At 40.1% G+C, this 20,170-nt stretch overlaps 1 protein-coding gene across 2 annotated transcripts in view; it reads left to right on the plus strand.

The window, feature by feature from the left end:
* The window catches only part of LOC117263891 (gamma-enolase), a 40,356-nt gene extending 21,493 nt beyond the window's left edge, over positions 1-18,863 (plus strand). For both annotated transcript variants that reach the window (XM_078175920.1, XM_078175919.1), the window contains exons 5-13: positions 2,273-2,342; positions 3,232-3,365; positions 3,728-3,819; positions 4,032-4,162; positions 4,667-4,864; positions 4,951-5,152; positions 10,653-10,761; positions 11,709-11,767; positions 17,878-18,863. In XM_078175920.1, coding sequence (XP_078032046.1) covers positions 2,273-2,342; positions 3,232-3,365; positions 3,728-3,819; positions 4,032-4,162; positions 4,667-4,864; positions 4,951-5,152; positions 10,653-10,761; positions 11,709-11,767; positions 17,878-17,947 — 1,065 coding nt within the window. In that variant the 3' untranslated portion in view covers positions 17,948-18,863. The remainder of the gene's footprint in view (positions 1-2,272; positions 2,343-3,231; positions 3,366-3,727; positions 3,820-4,031; positions 4,163-4,666; positions 4,865-4,950; positions 5,153-10,652; positions 10,762-11,708; positions 11,768-17,877) is intronic.
* Positions 18,864-20,170: the final 1,307 nt, after the last annotated feature.

Here is a 20,170-nt window from a genome sequence, read left to right on the forward strand (position 1 = left end):
ACGTCAGTGTACTAACTAAGATACAGTGTCCTTAAGTTCTTAGCAGGCCCAAGAGTTGTAGGTAACGGTTGTGTGTTAGCAGTATTTCTGCCCTCCCAGTCAACAAAAGTCACAGTTTTATAGAGAGCTAAACATTAAAGATTCAATTTGGGGACTTATTGTAGGCTAACCCAGAAGTTAGCATCATACTGGTTACCTCGACAAAAAGCCAATGGGGTCATTACAATGGATTTTGGATTATTGCACAAAATAAACTCTGTGGCAAACAAAAGTTTATGATACTTACATGTTTACTTACTACTTACAGGTAGTCCTCACAAACGAACACCACTTTTATGATTTTTGAAGCATAAATACTTAATAATTGCCAGAAGCAAAATGTAAGGCTTTAAGAAAAACTACACCAAGGTCAAAAGCCTTTCCTCTTAGCGTGACCTGATCGAGCCAGTGGTAATGGCAAGAGCGCAGGTATAAACACAAACAGAATGTGAAGTACATGAATTTCCATGTTCAGACTTTTCAGACCCTCTTAGCAACTTTATTTCTAGAAAAGCACCTAGCGACAAACTTAGCAACTTATTCAGACCATCATGGAAAAAGACAAATAGCCTACATTGTAATTGAGTCTCATGTTTGCAGCTCAGAGTAATTGCAGCCCACAGCTCATTGCCATCAGTGCAGGATCGCTCTCACATCATCTGGAGACTTTTAGCGACTACTGGAGTTAATGCTAGCTACTTTAATTGGAGAAGAGTTGACAACACTGGTGATGACATTTAATGTCCCCAACAACCTTGGTAGTCTCATTTAGCCACCACCTTTTTTCAGACACGTAAAAGCTTCAAAATTGGGGGATCCAAGCGGGGGATTTACTGACGTATTTATGCCGTACAATACAAGGTGAAAGTCTCTTAACCTTGTGTTAACCACAGAAGTTATTTCAGGCATCGGACCAAAAACCCAATGAATTTGAGACAGGGGAACGGGAAGTGTAAAATTGCTGACTCATTTCTGGGTATAAGGGCTCATTCCTGCAGGACTGTATTCAGCGTTACTTGTAATATCTCTGGGCTCATTTGCCTTGATTGTCCCTTTATTAATGACACTCAGTTTTGGTGGTTCGTTATTTCAGTCCCCCCAGGCTTTGCCTAAAAAATATTTTCCTAAACCCCAGGTTTCAGATGTCCTTTTAGAGAACCGTGTGTGACATTAAAGGTATTGTGTTCATGTGTCTCAACAGTCTATAGACAGATTAAATCAGGCTGAAAATGTCCAGTTTGAACATTAGATATGAACAAAACGACCTCATGCAGCAGGTGACACTGAGCACAAATTCAGTCACTAGATGGACAGATGGCTATCATATCTGGATGGGCAGACAGGAAACTCTGAGAAGAAGATAGTCTTTCCAGTTATCAGTAATGGAGAAGAAAAGCGTGTGTGTGTGTTTAGAGGTACTGTAAATAAAAGATGACGATAATATATCTGTGTGAGAAAGAAGTGTGTGAGTGAGTGAATGAGGTGTGTGTGTTTATGTGCGAGTGTGTGTAAGTATGTAAGTATGATTCAGATATCTGCTGCAGTGCAGTATGGGTAATTCCTTCAATCAGCAGATGTTTTTTGCTGATTGAAGGAATTACCCATACTGCACTGCAGCACATATCTGTCCTCACAATACTTGAGGAGATCTCAGGGGAGAGGGGGTAGCAACACAACTCCACCTAATGGAGGCTGACGGCGCCCCAGATTCAAACGTCCAAAAACACATAATTGAAACCACAAAATATCTCCATACTGCTCGTCTGTAGTGATCCAAGTGTCCTGAAGCCCCGACATAAAAAGTTGTTTGGAAAAACGTCATTTGAACTCTGTTTTTAGCCTCATCATCAACAACTTTTTATGTCGGGGCTTCAGGACACTTGGATCACTACGGACGAGCAGTATGGAGATATTTTGTGGTTTCAATTATGTGTTTTTGGACGTTTTAATCTGGGGCACCATAAGCCTCCATTAGGTGGAGTTGTGCTACTACCCCCTCTCCCCTTGGATCTCCGCAAGTGTTGTGAGGACTCTAAAACTTCACCTGAGCCTCCATCAGAATATGGGCGAGTAGATAATGGCTGAATTTTCATTTTTGGGTGCACCTTTAAATGCTTTTGAAGACATCTGAGCACAGCACAAGAAAACAGGTTTAAAAGGGTTAATATCAATATAGTGATTGCCTTACCTGTGTGTACTGTCAAGATGAGTGTTTGTATTTGTGTGTCTGCAGGGCATCAGTGTGGTGGAGCAGGAGCAGTTGGACAACATGATGATCGAGATGGATGGCACAGAAAACAAATGTGAGTCAAAACAAGTTGTGATGGACTAAAAACACTGCATCATCAGAGTTCACCAGCCAGCTGGAAATCTTGTTCCTGCAGCTCGTGTGAAGTCACACTCATTTTGAAAAATGTCTTTACCAAAGGCCCGTTTGTCACAAAGTGGGTAACAAGAGGAAATAAATACAGACGGAAACAAGACAGAGAAAATAGATTGCTGCTCCAAACGGGCTTTGGCACGACCGACGCAAACTCACACCGTTAATAAATAAATTCACTGTTCATTTATTCTTATTTACAGTCATGCCAACTAATCATTTCAGGCAGCAAGGTAAACAGCAGTGAAAGTAATGGTGTTTGGAGAAATGAATTTCAGCCAGCACAGAAAAACCTGTCAGACTAAACTGTAGCTGAAACAGACTTTACTTGACTTTCTGTTTATGTTGAAATGCACATACTGTAATTATAAAGAGACCTTAGACGTCATTCACAAAACACAGAGAATTAATTCTCTAATTATTGTTTATTGCACACACACACACACACACACACACACACACACAGTAAGCTAAAAAAAAGCAGTTACAAAAAATACTTACTGTTTAAAATGTCAACTTGTTGTGTTATTGGGAGCCAGAATAGGAGTCATGGCTCAAAGTTTAGATTTTATCACATACCTACCACATTAGGTAGGGAAAAAGTGGAAATATCAATGTTGGTATCACTTATTGGTCAAATGAGTTGTTATATATCGGCATATTGGCTACTGGCAAAAAAATCCAATATCATGCATCCCTACTGCTTTATAAGTAAAGTTAAATTAAACATTTAAAAGAAAGAAATGCAGACTAAGGGGTTATTGACTTGACAATGAAGGTAATGCTTCCCTGTTTTCTGTCCTGTCAAACAGCTCAGTTCGGGGCCAACGCCATCCTGGGAGTGTCTCTAGCCATCTGCAAGGCTGGTGCAGCAGAGAAAGACGTCCCCCTGTACCGCCACATAGCCGACCTGGCTGGAAACACAGAGCTGGTGCTGCCAGTTCCTGTAAGACACAAACTCATTTATTTTTGTTTTAATAAAAATTTTGGTTATTCATATGAGTTTCACTCTTTTCTCACCAAAAATATATGATAATTTCACATGCTTGCATTGTTACATTATCTGGAATAGTATAGTGTGGACAGTGTGTAGGTGTTTACAGATGTTTCTTAGTTTTATAGGCTCCTAAAATTATTACTAAACTCTTCTCTTCTCTCCACATTTCCTTCCCTTGACCCCTTGTTTCCCCCTCTGTTTCCTCCCCCTGTTCTCCTTGTTTCCTCTTCTATTTTCTCCTTGTTTCCTTATCCCCCTTTTTCTGTCCTCTCCTTTCCTCTCACCTCTTTGTTTCCTCCTCTCCTCTTCAGGCCTTTAATGTGATAAATGGAGGTTCTCATGCAGGTAACAAACTGGCCATGCAGGAGTTCATGGTTCTTCCCGTTGGAGCTGAATCTTTCAAGTAAGAATTAAAAACATCGTCATGAAGTTTTTCTATTTTTACATTTGGTTTCTTCTCTTTCAATATCTAAGATTTTTAGTCTATTTTTTTGAAAAATGTTCTTCCTAACTTCTCTCATCATTCATTTTCTTGATTATTTCTCTCCTGAGGATGTTTTTGTCTCTGCCTTTCCACTCTCTGACGATCTCTCCCTCCTTCCCTCTGTCTCTCAGGGAGGCGTTGAGGATAGGATCGGAGCTGTATCACACACTGAAGGGGGTGATCCAGGAGAAGTACGGCCAGGATGCAACCAATGTGGGAGATGAGGGAGGATTTGCTCCCAACATCCTGGAGAACAGTGAGGGTGAGTAAGAGGAGGAAGAGTGTCAACAGTGATGTTCTGTGTTCTTTACACAGATCATTGGGTGATGAAATTTAATTTGAATTTTGGTACAACCTCAATACAACCTCACTGAACACGCTGCATAATAGGCCTAGGTGGATGAAATGGGTTCATGGCTCTGGAAAAGAAGCTTTTATTTTGACATTTAATGCTGAACTAAAACAAAATGTTTATTTTTGCTTGAATTTGAAATAAATAATTATTAGTTTACATCATGAAATAAGAGTTTTTTTTCGCAGTAAACATTTAGAGGAGGTTGCATCAGTTTTTAGCCCTCAGCTGTGTCTGTTGAACCATCTCTCTGGCTGCATCAATTACAGGGTTAGGGAACTCTGTTTTTAGCCTGAGTGGCAAAAAAGTAAAAAAAAAAGTTCATAGTTAGTCTGACTTTTGACTTCTTAGTTTACATCATCTAATGGCTCTATCTCTGTTCCCTGCTCTCCCCCTCTTCCTTTCACGCCTCAGCTCTGGATCTGCTGCAGATAGCCATAGAGAAGGCCGGTTTCACGGACAAGGTGGTGGTTGGAATGGACGTGGCCGCCTCAGAGTTTTACCGTGATGGGAAATACGACCTGGACTTCAAATCCCCCCCAGATCCTGACAGACACATCTCTGGAGAGGAGCTGGCTGACATCTACCAAGGCTTTGTCAACAACTACCCAGGTGGGCTATATTTGTTGTTTTTGTTGATCTTCAGCCAGAGATGAAATATCTTTATTCATTTTTCACCTCTCTTCCCTCCTTCTCAGTGGTGTCCATTGAGGACCCGTTCGACCAGGATGACTGGGAGGCCTGGTCCCGTCTGACAGCCCAGGTGGGGATCCAGGTGGTGGGGGATGATCTGACGGTGACTAACCCTAAGAGGATAGAGAAAGCTGCTGAGGAGCGAGCCTGCAACTGCCTGCTGCTCAAAGTCAACCAGATCGGCTCCGTTACTGAGGCCATACAGGCGTACGTCTGCTTTATTTCAGTGTTAACAAGATTTTTTAGATCTTTTAAATACTGTGCTGGTTTATTAAAAAAACAATTGTATTGAATTGACCACCAAGTCAAAAACATTGCAGCTAGGTCAGCTTTTGTGATTTCATTGTTCTTTTGTGGGTGCTCCTTTCCAAATGCCATGGCTTCCTCCAGTGATAACACTCCCAGTGCAGCAGGTTTTTTTTTTGCCAATTTCAATACTTGATATGCTGATATATAACAATTTATTTCGCAGATGACCAACACCAATATAAATATATTCACTTTTTCCCGCCTGATTTTAGTGATCATCAAGTCTCTTCTGTAGTGGAATTAACACCATATTATGCATGCATACTCTTATCATGATGGCCCACCAGCAGATGGAAACATGAAATTTAATACTTTTCAATGTATGTAATATTCATTCATTGTGCAAAATAAGAAAAAGCATGTTGGCCAATTCTGATATTTCATTTTAAAGCCAATATCAGCTGATACCGATGATGTGCCAACATTGTAGTGCACCCCTAACTCCTAATTTGTTTTCTGCCACCTTGACCGCCTTATACTCACGTGTCACCTTCAGTAACAGTTCCATCTCGTTGTCCATTTAAGTAAAGAAATCCCTGGTTGTACTCTTCACCATCTCCATAGTATTTTCTGTAACCAAGCAACCAACCGCAGAATAGACAATCTGCTTTCTGTTTACACAAGCAATAAATAAATAGTCATGTGATATGTGTATCCAGGTGTCTTCGTAAGGACAGAGATTATTTCTAAAACGCGGTAGTGTAGCCACAGAAGAGAACAGAAACACAAACACAACCCCACGGCACGTAACATTCATTATTAAGTCTGTTTCTATTGCCCTTTGTTGCATTTTGTTTTTATTGATACACCAACTTTTTGCAATATTGCAACTTTTTTTTATTTTATCAAATTTCTAAAAATTCACTCATGATTCTTTTTTTAATGCACAAAATGAAAAGGTAGTGGATGTTGGTGGATGGAAATGCACTCAGTGGCTGCTCTTCAGTATAAGTGACATGGTCTTGCTTTCTGTTGTTTTTGAGATGACTGACATGAAGACACTTAAAGGGAAATTTCAGTTTATTTCAACCTGTCTCCTATCGTCCTAAATTTGTTTCAAGTGACTAGTGACATAGAAATAAAAGTTAGCATGTTAGCCGTTAGCCTAGATACAGCCGGGGCGCATAGTAACGTCAGACCTGTTAAAACATAAGTGAAAGGGCACACTTCAAGTGCAAAGTTAGTCCACTAAACAAGCTTTTTTTCCCCACAAAGACCGCCTCATATCGTTAGGATAAATGTCAGAGAACATATAGAAAACGACATGTAAACGTGTTGTCTTACCTTACCGGTGTGCTGCCATGTTTGTTTACCATTTAGCTCTGCTTTCCAAAGCGCGGCCGAAATATCGCGAGAACAAGCAGCAACAGCTGGAAGGCAGAACTGGACAGTAGCCTGAAAAGTTCATTTGTTTATTTTATGAAAGATTTATAGAATAATGGCTGACTTTTTGCCAGACTTCGACTTTGTGGAGGAGGAATTTGATTTTGCAGAGTTTGATGGCCGCCCTTATTTATTTGAGCCAGAATACACTGAAGAAGAGCTTCGTGAAATTGAAGAACGGAGGAGGAGAGAGAGAGAGGCGCAACAGGTAGAGGACGAGAGAGGAGGAATGGCTGCTGCAAGGCTGCGTAGCTCTGGAGATTGGTGGTGTACCTGTGAATGCTGTGCCCCAATGCCCACAGAAGACGAATGCCTCTGTTGCAAGGAATGGGACCGGTTGCAGCCTTATTTTCAAGGTCTGGATGTGACTGAGGACAAGACACCTCCACCTGGAGTAGTATCCAGCTGGGCTTTATCTAGAGCTTGCGAGATATATTTCGGCCGCGCTTTGGAAAGCAGAGCAGAGTTTACATGTCGTTTTCTATATGTTCTCTGACATTTATCCTAACGATATGAGGCGGTCTTTGTGGAGAAAAAGCTTGTTTAGTGGACTAACTTTGCACTTGAAGTATGCCCGTTCACTTACGTTTTAACAGGTCTGATGCTACTATGCGCCCCGGCTGTATCTAGGCTAACGGCTAACATGCTATTATTTTTATGTCAATAGTCACTTGAAACAAATTTAGGACGGTAGGAGACAGGTTGAAATAAACCGAAATTTCCCTTTAATGTAAAGAAACTGTTCAAATACATAACTATCTCTGCCAGACATAATCCTGGAGGGGATCATGCATTTGGTTGTGATTGTGTAAGTGTATCCATCTGTCCGCAGCTTATCTCACAAACTACTGGACCTATCAGCCTCATATTTTGTGTGCAAATGTATGATCTCTCATGATCTCCGTAATTCAGTTGTTGAAAAACTTGTTTTATTGACTGTTTCATACCATCAGTGACTACTGACTCCTCTCAACCAGGCAGTAGGGGCCGCAAGTTTTCTGGAAATTGGCTATGCTAAATACAGTAATACTGTATACTGCAGGCCACATGTTGGCCGTCGTTGTGCCTCAAAAAATTACATTCATAGAAAAATTTGGTCTCATTTTGAGGCAAAGCATTTGCAGATTAATTCCATCCTCAAGATGTTATGAGACATGTTACGAGATGAGATTTTTACTCCATCCGCCACACGGCATCATGCCACACTGGAGTGTTTGAGAAGCAGCGCATTTTGCCTGCAGCCTACATACAAAAATAATACCATTAAATGTCCAATTATCGATATGGATCAAAGATTTGTGGCTGTTATTTAATAATTAAAATTACATTCATCCTCATAACTATATTGTATTCAGATTTAGCAGGAGAAATTTGTGCAACATATTGCAGCTCTGTCAAACAATAGGTGAGGCATGTATTTTTCTTACCTTCTGGGATGCTTCTGAAACATGCCACCCCACGATAGCTGGATTTGCAAAAATTGTCTAGATTGGCCACAGTCAGCACTCTACTGAGTGCACTTTTCTAGTCAGAAAAATAAATCTGCCTCATGAGGAAGCCTACAAACATGACCCATCACTGTCAGTCCCATGTTGTAAACACAGCGTTGCTCCCATATAAACACACTGTGCACACTTTTCAGATGGGAAAATAAACTAATATGTCTGCCTTAGGCAGGTCAGTGAACTTGAACTGGCCGAAGAAGGTCATCCATTTTGGCTGAGATGACAGAGAGGCCTATAGGGAAATACATAGGACCCCAGCTGCTCTGCTATCAGTCACACATGTGGAAACACACACCAAGCATGTGTCAGTCACATCACTCATTACCTGTCAGCCATGTTGACCTTGTGCCAGAGCAAGGAGCGGCAAACTGACCTTTACAGGAGATAAACGTAAGACAGGAAGTGACAAGAGGTTTTTAATATGAAGATTAGCTGTCAGTCAAACATATTGATGCAGCTATCCAGTTGACTGTGCTGTTGATATATATGTGGAGAGAGTGTGTACTCCAGTCTTCAATGTGTGTGTCATCAATCTCAGACTTAACGAAACGTCACTCAGGGTTATGAAACTATCAGTCATGACAGTGTAGCTGGATTACAGCAGGAGGGGGGAGAAGGATGAAATGATAGAAATGGTGCTGATGACAGTAAAGGTGATGTATTATACTGTAACCCTCACATAAAAAACTTCCTGCAGCGTTAATCTGACATATTCATCTAACATCTCAGCAGGATGAGCGAGAGCTTGTTCATTTTATAAAACCTCAAATGTGACCCCAGGCACCAATGGTGTCTAAACTTCCATGTCATTAGCAGGTTAACGTGTCAGGTGAGCTGCAACCACAAATAAATCAAGTCTGATTGATAAACTCTTAGACTGATAATGTGAAAGAGCCAAAACATAAATATCTTTTAGCTAGCATCTGCTAATCCTGCAAACTCTGTGTTGACAGTTCTGGTGTGCAGTGGTGGAAGTACTGAAATCGTTCACACAAGTAAAAGTAGTAATACAACAGTGTAGAAATACTCTAAGACAAGTAAAAGTCCTGCATTTAAATTTTTACTTGAAGCTAGAGTACAGGATTTTTACATATAAATGAACATCTACTACATTCAAGCCCTTGCCAAACAAGTTCACACAATGCTGATTGAGCCTATCACTATGCTTCATTTGTATGTATGTGATTTTGATGTTTTCTTCCATTACTTTGTATGTTGGCAGTTTAAAATAAAGACTTAAAAAAAAGAAGGGGGAAGAGACCATAGCAATGGAACAGTAGCAGTTCTGAGTATGGGGGTAGCTGTGGTGGAAAATCCTAAAATGCTTCTGGCGTGGATGCTATAGATAAAAAAGAAACTTTGCGTCCAGATTAGAGGTGTGCCATATCATATTGTTCAAGATGAGATATGTATATGTATATGTAATATATGCATAATATTTAATATCATATGAAAAATTCATATCGTGATACTCACAATATTTCGACTTGTTGACGTATTGAGGTCATACTGTACTGCATGGCTGAAAACAAAATTATTACAGACTCTGCGGTGGTTCCAAAAAGAGGAGCAGCTTCAGTAGTGTGGAATAAACTGTGGCGTCCTGAATGTTTTATGAACAGCCCAGACTTCTCAGACTGTTTTAGCGACTTAGCCTACTGCTCAGAGGGAACTCATTCAGCGGCTCCTCTGGCAGCAGCACAGCATCTCTCCCTCTACACACACAGGAGTCAGTGTCATCAATTGATTAAACTTTCTGTAATGTAAACCTACATGATGCTCGCGGCTCGACTAAGAACTACATATATGTAAATGTGCAATAGTTATTGTAGCATTAGAGGAGAAATGGTGGAGGTGGAAAATAACAAAACAAAGAAACTCAATCATATAGGATTCTGATAAAAATAGATCTCACTCTGAGTTAATGTTGTTGTTTACAAACTGAGAAACGACAGATTATTTTGTTTAGTTTTAACTGAATGTCACTTACTTTGTTTCAATTCTGTGTTCTCAAATTCACTAATGTCATATTGTTAAGAAAATTGTTATCACAAAAATACCCTGAAATATTGTGATATTATTTTAGGGCCATGTTTCCCAGCCCTAGTTCAGAGGAAGGATTATAGTAAAGAAAAGACTTAAAGAGAGCACTTCTGGGGGCAGGGAGATGAGGAAAGCTCACCTGTAGGCAAACATATTATTATTTATGTAGTTACTCTCACTACCAGTAGGGGGAGACAAAAGTTCCAAATACTTGCTTTAAGTAAAACTATGAAGGTATTCGCATCAAAATATACTTAAAGTAGACTACCAAAATTAAGTACTCTCTTTGCAGAATGGTCCATTGATTATATTTAGTAGAAATCTGAGTTCATAAAGTAAAGTTATCAAATAAATGTAGTAAAACATACAATATCTGTGTTATGTGATAAATAGAAGCAAGGAAATGTTTTTTGTATTGCTTACTGTTTGACATAATGTCTGTCTGTGTCTTTGTGTTTGTCTCTCAGGTGTAAACTGGCTCAGGCAAATGGTTGGGGTGTGATGGTCAGCCATCGCTCAGGAGAGACAGAGGACACCTTCATCGCTGACCTGGTGGTGGGACTCTGCACTGGACAGGTACACACACACATACGCACACACACACACACACCTATGTTCATTACCTGGCAAGTGGCCTTTGCTGTTGTGAGCATTTATTCTTGTGCAGCATTAGCATAAGCCTATAACATTTTCCATTGCATAATTTAGCCTAGTGGCTAATGTACTTCTCTACGCGTGAAGCCAGCAACAATCTCACACAAGAATTAAAATGCTATTTTGTGGAGGCTTTATTGTCTTCATAGTTTATTGTTTCTTATCTGTGAAATAAAAGTAAATAAAAGCTTTGTTTCTGATGGGGAAAATGTTTGTGGAAAGGTCTGTGTTGCTCTGACGCAGAGTTACATTTCTGGGGAGGTGCATGTCAGGGTACAGCATAAGCACGGTGTTAATTCAATGCAGAAGTATAAACCTGGCCTTACCTGAACGCTAACTGTAACCACTGCATGCATAATGAGTAAAAGAGTATAATTTGGGTTTCAGACCAACACAAATAAAATGTCATTCACCACATACTGACATTATTTTAATTCAGCATTTCACTATTCGATGCATGATATCGACACATCATCGGTATCGGCCAATGTCAGCTCTTAAATGAACAGAATCAGCCAGCGTGCTTTTTCTCATATTGCACAATGAATGAATATTACATACATTGATAAGCATTCCATTTCATGTCTCCATCTGCTGGTGGGCCAACACGATAAGAGTATGCATGTATAATATGATGTTAATTCCACTACTGAAGAGACTTGATGATCACTAAAATTAGGTGGGGACAAAAGTGGATATATCGATATTGAAATTGGTATCAGTAATAAGTTATTATTTATCGGCATTCGGCATATCGCATGTCTGATAAAAAGCAACAATATTGTGCATCCCAACATTCCACAGGTCAGTATTTTCTTTCAATATTTCCTTTTGGATTTATGATCATCTTTGCTGTCTCCATTTTGCAGATTAAGACTGGTGCCCCCTGCAGATCTGAGAGGCTGGCCAAGTACAACCAGCTCATGAGGTCAGTGTGCAGCAGACATTGTCTCTCAATCTTTTGTTTAGCATAGGGAAAATTGTGCCGCTATGGTGGATTTACATTTTCCTTTTCAAGATTACACTGAAACTTTTAATGATTTTAATTTTTTAATGTTATTTTAATTTCAAAGTCCCCTATGGGCTTCCAGAGATCAGAGAGGGTTGAAATAAAAACAGAAATATTACAGTGCTTAAAAATAAAAGAGAATAATAATGATAAAACAAAAAATCCTCCCTCAGACAAACGGTATGTTCTAGTTTGAATAAGCTTCTCTCTTGGAAGATAATAAAGGTTTTGGGAACAGAGAGAATTACTTTTTCAAACAGCTGGGAGGCTTCTCTAGGAAAACTTCTCTGTCTGTTCTTGATGATTTCCTCTCATTAACTGACTCTTTCACTTTGTGCAAAATTCAATCTGATTTAATTTACAGAAGTTACAAAGCACTCTGATGTCAAGTTGATTCAAAAGAGTGTGATCTCTCATTCAGGAAATATTGATGTTTTTATCCTTGTTAACATAAAAGATAAAATAAAACAAAGAGAAGAGAAGGAGGGACGCTGCCAGACCACACAAACAAATGTCACCTTTCTAAATCTGTTCTGACCACAACTCAAGACAACTAAAATATGATGCAAACACAGTTGGAGGCTGTTCAGAGAGAGCAGCAGGCCTAATGTATCCATGGCCGCGCCCATCTCTCAGGTGCAACCAGATGGCTTGATGACATAACCAGCGCTGTGAAGGCAGTGTGTTTTATGCAGAGCAGGTACGTGAACTGTCTCAGCAGTGAATATTAGAGGGAAATTAAAAATTGGATTTTGGGATTTGAAATTAAGAAGAACGTAATTTGTAATTGCAATTTTGCAAATTTGGGCATTCTGAAGGAGAACTGACTCAGAGATGTTTTTGTCTTTTTTTTCTCCAAAATAATAAGAAAAAACAAAATATAGATAACTAGTCCATACCCATTGAGTGCACAGTTGCCCACATACAGTTTCACATGGTGTATGTTTGGGATACAGGTCATAGGAAATTGCAGATTAAATAGTCAACTGAACCCATTAAGAAGAGCAATGTATTCAGACAGAGATTTTGTGAATTTGATAGTACGATTGCTTTATTGAAAGCACAGTAGTACCATTGCCAATAGTGGGATAGTTAGTGGGCTTCTCTGTCGTTAGTAGATGAAGTAGCACGCTGAAAGGCAGATAGTTAAAGTGTTTATATGTTGTATTGAGTTAAAAGTGGGGCGCACTGGTAGAATGACTGACTGACTGACAGAATGACACACTGACAGCTTCCTTGATTATGTACAGCATACCATATCATGACTTAGTCATACCAACATTTAGAAAAATAAAACAACATTGGGCCACAGGGGGAGCCACAGCGATCGGTCACATTTTAGCCATTTTTAAGCATTTTTCTGTTGTTATAGCGCCACCCAGTTGCCAATTAGAGTTAAATTTCTCCAGTCACCTTGAGGCGTCCTGTTCTACATATCTACCAAGTTTAGTAAAAATCGATATGGCAGTTAGGCCTAGATAAGAAATTAGCTCTCTAGCGCCCCCATTTTGTTTGATCAGGTCTATAATGGAGGGGTCCCCTCAGATTATGTGTGGTCATATGCCTACAAAGTTGTGTGGTGATCGGTGAAACCCTTGAGATGTTATACACCTTTATGTGATGAGCCACGCCCTCCGCAATATTCATTGCCTTATAGAAGCTCAGTTTTAGTAAGTTTTCCAACTTTTGCCAAGAGGGAACTTTAGATATTGTTCCCTAGATTATGTTCACCGAGTTTCATGCAGATCGGTCAAACTTCCTAGGAAGAGATCGATTTTAAGTGTTTTTCAAAAAATTCAAAATGGTGGAAAATCTATATAACCGGAAGTTATGGGTTCTTGAGGCAAATTTGTTCCTCATGAGGAGAGGCATCTCTGTGCAAAGTTTCATGTCTCTACGACATACGTGGCATGAGATATGCCCATTCAAAGGTTGCAATTTCAATCGGTTGCTATAGCGCCCCCCTTTGGCCAACTGATGTAATATTGCTTCATTCGCATCCTCCCATGAGCCTCTACCACTGTGCCAAATTTCACATGGATTGACCAAGTCATTGAGGATAAAAACGTGGAACGGACACACAGACACACCCACAGACAGAATTTTCGTCATTATATAGTAAGATAGAAGTGATTTCATTGCTGGAGAGGCAGAAAGCCTGAAAGACTCATTCAGAGTCCTCCCCTTTTGAAATAACAACTAACACCCAAAATTACTCACTAAAATGAAACAAACCAAGCAACAAATAAGGAACACATGGCACACAACACATATTTATGTAGACACAAGAAAATAAACTGTAGTTTAAGAAAAAAAACTGCTAATCACAGTTTGACAGATTTCAATAGCCAGTTGGTGATCGTTTTTTATCTTACTTTATCTTTACATTGTACATGTTTTCGTCATCCTCATCACCTGTTGGCTGATTTTTCCTTATGACAAGATTTCATATTTCCTTAAGTCCAGGTTTAAAACTCTGTCTTTACAGGATCTAGACCCAAGACTGTATAGAATCATTGACATAACCACTGTGACATCAACCATTGGTTTGTCGACTCCTGTTTTAAAGTCTGGAGTTTGCAGTTTTGCCGTCACCATCTTGGATATTTGGAGCCAGAAGTCACCATATTTGGACAAGAGGGTGGAGCCTACCCTCCAGCTAGCTGATAGCTTAGTTAGGGCAGTGCATTTACAGCTGAGAGAACCCTAAAGCCCAGTTCGGACTAATGACGCACAATGAGACAAAACCGATTTAGAACGTTGCAGCGAAACGTTGCAGCAGTGTAAACTGGACGGTCTGAGCTGGACTCAAGCTGGCTCATGGTGTCACCTGCAAATCAGCTGGTTAGTTAGTGGCTAGTATGAGAACATAAAGCACCTGTTTCAACAGCCAGTCAACTTGTAGTGAAGTCTGCTGGTCAAGTCATTATGATGAACACAGTGTGTTCGCTTGCTGCGCCAGGTGCACCGTCCCCACCAAGCCCTCTGTTTCCATCCTAACGGTGTGCCGATGTTGGTTGGTGGGTCGCTGCTGCTGTGCTGTATGTGCTTACCTGTAAACCTGCAAAAACACAAAACAAGGGGCGTCAGTGGCTTAGTGGTAGAGCAGGCGCCCCATGTACAAGGCTGTTGCCGCAGCAGCCCGGGTTCAACTCCAGCCTGTGGCCCTTTGCTGCATGTCACTCCCTCTCTCTCTCCCCCTTTCATGCTTGTTTGTCCTATCAAATAAAGGCTAAAAAAAACCCAAAAAACATCTTAAAAAAAAAACCTTGTTCATATACATAATTAAAATTGGAAAACTGCTAGAATGCTACAAATATTTTCAACATTTCTTTTAAAGGTATAATCACTGTTAAATTTAATATCTAATTCTTTGGGTTCTTCTGGCAGCTGCTCTGCTACTACATAACACGGCTCCTCCGCTTCCTGCTTTGTCTTAGCGCGTAGCACCACAGAGCTAATTGACGTGACAGGCGACAGCACCGCCGGCATCACCCCATGTGTCCGAGCCAGTCGGGAGCAGGAGGAGCAGAGGGAGGGGTAGGGAGGAGGAGGAGGAAGAGGGATCGGCTCAGCGTTGTAATCCCATCGGACTGCTGAGGAGATGTAGGAGAGGTGGAGGGTGGAGAGACTTACAGCGATAAACACTAATCAGTGCAGTGAAACACGCACACACACACACACACACACACACACACACACACACACGTACAGTGACACCAGAAAGAAATCAGTCATTCATACTGTTAACAGGCTGTCACACAGTGGCAGCTAGGGAGACATGTTGGATATTTTTAAGAGAGTAATAAAGTGATTTACTGTTGCATTTTCATGAATTTGGGGAACTTGCAAGAGACAACTTGAAAGTCAAAAACAGACGAGACCGGCATATCCTGATTTTTAATTCCTCATAAGCAGTTGGCCATTTGTTCACCGTAGCCCCCCAAATTCGACTCAAATTGCCTACTGAAATGAGACATGCTGGTTTTGAACTGCCCGTGGGAAAAATGAACAAGTAAGAATCCATTCCTGGTTTAAAGATCTGTTTTTCTCTGTCTCGTACATTTATCCGACTGTTGTTGCTTCTCTCGTCTCTTTCTTGTGTGGTTTTGTATTTTACTCACTCGAGTCACAATGTTGCCCCAGTTCGAAACACATTTATTATGTGCTACATTTTATGCAACATTTATGTTATGCCCTAACAAAGTTAGGGCATAACATAAAGAGCAAATGCAAACAACAATGTGAGTATTTCTTTTTATTTCTGCTTGATGTGTTTTCAATTAGGCAGTTAAAATCTTCCATAACACATACCGTTCTGCAACAAATATGTATTAATGCACTGCTGCAAACAGTCCCCAACAGATGCACTATTCCCTCCTGTTTGTTTCATAAAAACTACAGGACTGCAGTGATCAGCTGTTTTGGGAAATTACTGAGCCTTTAAAAAAATACTTGGGAGGTGTTTTAAAAGATTTACATTCTTAAGAGGGTCCAGTGGGGATGGAGCTGAAACCCACAGAAAAGAAGACAGAAAATATTGAGAGGCAAAACAAACATATTAGGCATTTTCGGACTGGAAGAAATTTTTCATGGTTTTAAGAAACAAACTTTTTTGTTGAGTCCACACCTCAGATACTAGGAACAATTACTATTATAGAGTATAGGTCACTCAGCACCAATGGGAAACAATATGTGATCTAAGAGTATGTTGATTGGATGGACACATGAGTCAATACAATACATTTTAAGCAACCTGTCAGCTGTATAAAGAACAGACAACACAAAACACAAAAAACAGCTTGTAATGTAAAAAATGGAAGGAAACACAGAGATTTGGACCAACAGTGAAGTCCAGGCTTTACTGAGTACATGCAACCAGTGGTTCAAGGTAGTCAGGATGGGCCCTAGTGCCAGATTTTGCATTGAAACAGCTACCGTATATGTTATAGTATCATGACATGATCAAATACAGACTTGATGCTGGACAACATACACACATACTGTAATACCAATCATCACTGCAAATCTGTAAATGACAAAAATACCAAATAAAATAAGAAATTATTAAATATATGGATTTTTTAAATACTTAATGTATAGTTTATATAGTTTATGTAAAATAAACATAATTTTGTTATAGATTACCACTGACTATTTCACAAAAGAAAAAAATATTCCGCACTTCTGAGGTGGCAAGTTGAATCGCTCACCAAGGCCCATTCTCTGCTCTAGAGAGAGTGGGCCTTCCAACCACTCTCTCTACGGGCCCCCATCCCATGGGCCCTGGTGTAAGCGCACTGCTTGCACTGTCTATATTTACGCCCCTGCACGTAACGCAATTTTGACTCAAGTAAAACTGATGTTGCCATACCAACCACTGGCCAACATGTCAGTGTTCCATTTGGTGGTGCAAATGCAAACAGAAAAAAAGCCTTTGTCGGCCTGCAGTTCTTACAGAGTCCCCAGAACTGTTTGGTCTAAAAACACTTATTGTTGCTTTTGGTCTTTTCTTGGGACTTTTTTGACAATAGTAATGAAATTGAACAACCCCAGCCTCAGAGCTATTCTGTGATGCCAGGGGTCAGCACGCCAGCCCCTACCTGCTGCCCAGCACACAATGCACCCAACCCTGATGCCTATCCTTACAGGAGGTCGGCCCACAGGACAAGTGTTCAGATAGTCTGGTCGTCTCAAATATCTCATCTGGCTTGTGAACACCTTGAGGTCCCCCAGCAGGGGCTGGAAAATGTTGCTGGGGAGAGGGATGTCAGGAGTTCCTTGCTCAGCCTGTTGCTCACAGATAAATGGCTGAAATTGAATGGATGGAACCCCAGGCTCATCCTTTAAGTTCTGATTTGTAACTTTGTGGAGCAGATAGCGGAACAACTGACACCACAGAGCTGAGGATGATTACCTCTTCCATGGTACAAACAGATGTGTTTTCACCAGGTTTTCACACATACATTTTTTTTGCAGCTTTAAATGATTTGTGTCCACTCTGTGCTTTTCTCTTTTCCTCTCTGCAGGATTGAAGAGGAGTTGGGCGACCAGGCTCGCTTTGCAGGCCATAACTTCAGGAACCCCAGCGTCCTGTGAAACTGACAGACAAACGAATGACACACACACACACACACACACACAACTAACAGACATGAACAAACATGGAATGAGTCATGTACAATGAAAGATAACACAGCTTTATGGAAAAACACAAGCAAAAGAGCTAAGCAAAAAAAATAAAAATAAATAAATAAATTATGCACTGGACTTATAGGTAGAGAGATGATGCTGTGTGCACACATACACACACACCCAAATGCAACACACACCCATGCACATGCAGGGGAACACCTTAAAAATATCAAATTAATAAGCCAGACATGCACTGTTACTGTAGTTTTAAAGGAATAGTTCATGTACAGTTGGACAGACCTGCAAAAATAAAGATTATTGTTTTAAAACCAGAGAGATAAATAAGTAGAGATATAATAGAATAATGTAGACTGACGCACGCAACTGAAAGAGATGTAATAAAAAAATAAATTTAAAAAACTTTCAGCACCAACGAGGACGATGCACTTGCAGAAAGACACACAAAACAGCAGTTTCAGGGACTGAGTGAAAAAAAACCAACAACTAAACAACACTAACACGTGAACACTTACACACTCGACTGTGTCACACTCTCACCTGGACACTGACAAACCTGCACTCCGCCCACTTCTGTCCTTCTCCCTCTTTTTGTCACCTTTTCTTATTGTCGTGTCTGTTTCTCAGTTTGTAAAACTCTTCTTCCTCCCACCATGACGTGATTCTGATTATTTGTCCTTTATGCTTGAGATCCCGCCTTTGTCCTACAGAAAAAGAAAAAAAAAATATCTTAAACCCCGAATGCTGTGTTGAAAAAGAAGAAAGAAAAATAAAAAATAAAACTAAAAAACGAACGCTTGTCATTGAAAATAACGTGAAAATATGTGAAATAAAAAGATGGTAATTTACAATTTCAATCACAGCTAAAAGGTTTTTGTCTTTTCTTGTGTCTGTATTTCTTAAGATCTATTTTGTGATGTTTATGTCCTGAATTGACTGAACTTGTAGCTGCTTTTCAAAGAAACACAGCAGGTTTTTGGGTTTTGTTTTTTTTTTGCAATAAACTAAAACCTTTAAAAAATTGCAAACGCTGAAAGAAAGATAATCAGGGAAAATGTGTCATAGTTCTGAGCTGAGCATGCCATGAAAACATTGTCGATTGGCCAGGGATCCTGGGGTACTGAGGGCCACAAAGATGATGATAATCTTCTCTAAATTTAGTGCATTTCTTGAACACATCTGAGGGAAGTAGGACTGGATCAGAAACACATATGAGGTAAATTCATAGTTAGGAAAATGAGGCCATGGTTTAAATGATTGAAGTAAAGCTTGAAATTTGAAACTTCAGTGTAAGCCATGCAATATTGCAAAACTCCACAGTTTCTGAATACACCTGCCAGATGTTCAGGTCTTTTCCTTTTTCTGTCTGATGGGAAAGATTTGAAGGCAGATGGTGATGTATCTGCATAGTGTGTTAAAAATAACATATAGCCACCGCTGCATCACCCATTGGTTTGTGGACTCTGGTTTAGAAGCCTCAAATTTGGCATTTTGGCTGTCGCCATCTTGAATTTTTGGAACCATATTTGGGTGAGAGGGTGGCAATTACTCTTTCACTGGCTGCTAGCTTAGTTAGCACACTGCACTAAGAAGTGATCAATTGTGATAATGCCTATGATAATTTTCGCTAGCAAAAACAGGCCCAGAACCATTACAACAAAACATACTTACCAGAAAAACTGAAAGTCTGACTCCTTAGAGGGTCTTTTAGTAGAACCAAATGCTGAGCAAGACTTTTTTAGATGACCAAAATGTTGAAATTAACAATCATGAACTAAAAACACACTGAAATAGTGACAGCCATGGCTACGCCTCTGTGAGTACCCCTCTGGGGTAACGCCATGGTAACATTACCTAATGAACATTGTTGCTGTGGTAGCAACTTCTGGGTGCTGGAGGGTACACGTTGGTATACAGAGTATACCCGGCTCTTTTTCGGGTGTTAACAGTATGCTCATTTAGACCTACGAGTATTGTTGATAGGCAAATTTAGACTTACTGTTACATTCATGCACCTCATCAACTAACACTACACCACTGAGGGCACCCACCTGCCATTGAAAGTGGCCACCCCTTTGATTATACATTACTTATATCCTTATCAACACTTCAAATTGGTGAGTTACATAAAAATACATCCCCGCGCAGTTGTCATGAACAGGGAAATTA

The sequence above is a fragment of the Epinephelus lanceolatus genome, chromosome 16, assembly GCF_041903045.1.
Source record: "Epinephelus lanceolatus isolate andai-2023 chromosome 16, ASM4190304v1, whole genome shotgun sequence".
NCBI lineage: Eukaryota > Metazoa > Chordata > Actinopteri > Perciformes > Serranidae > Epinephelus > Epinephelus lanceolatus.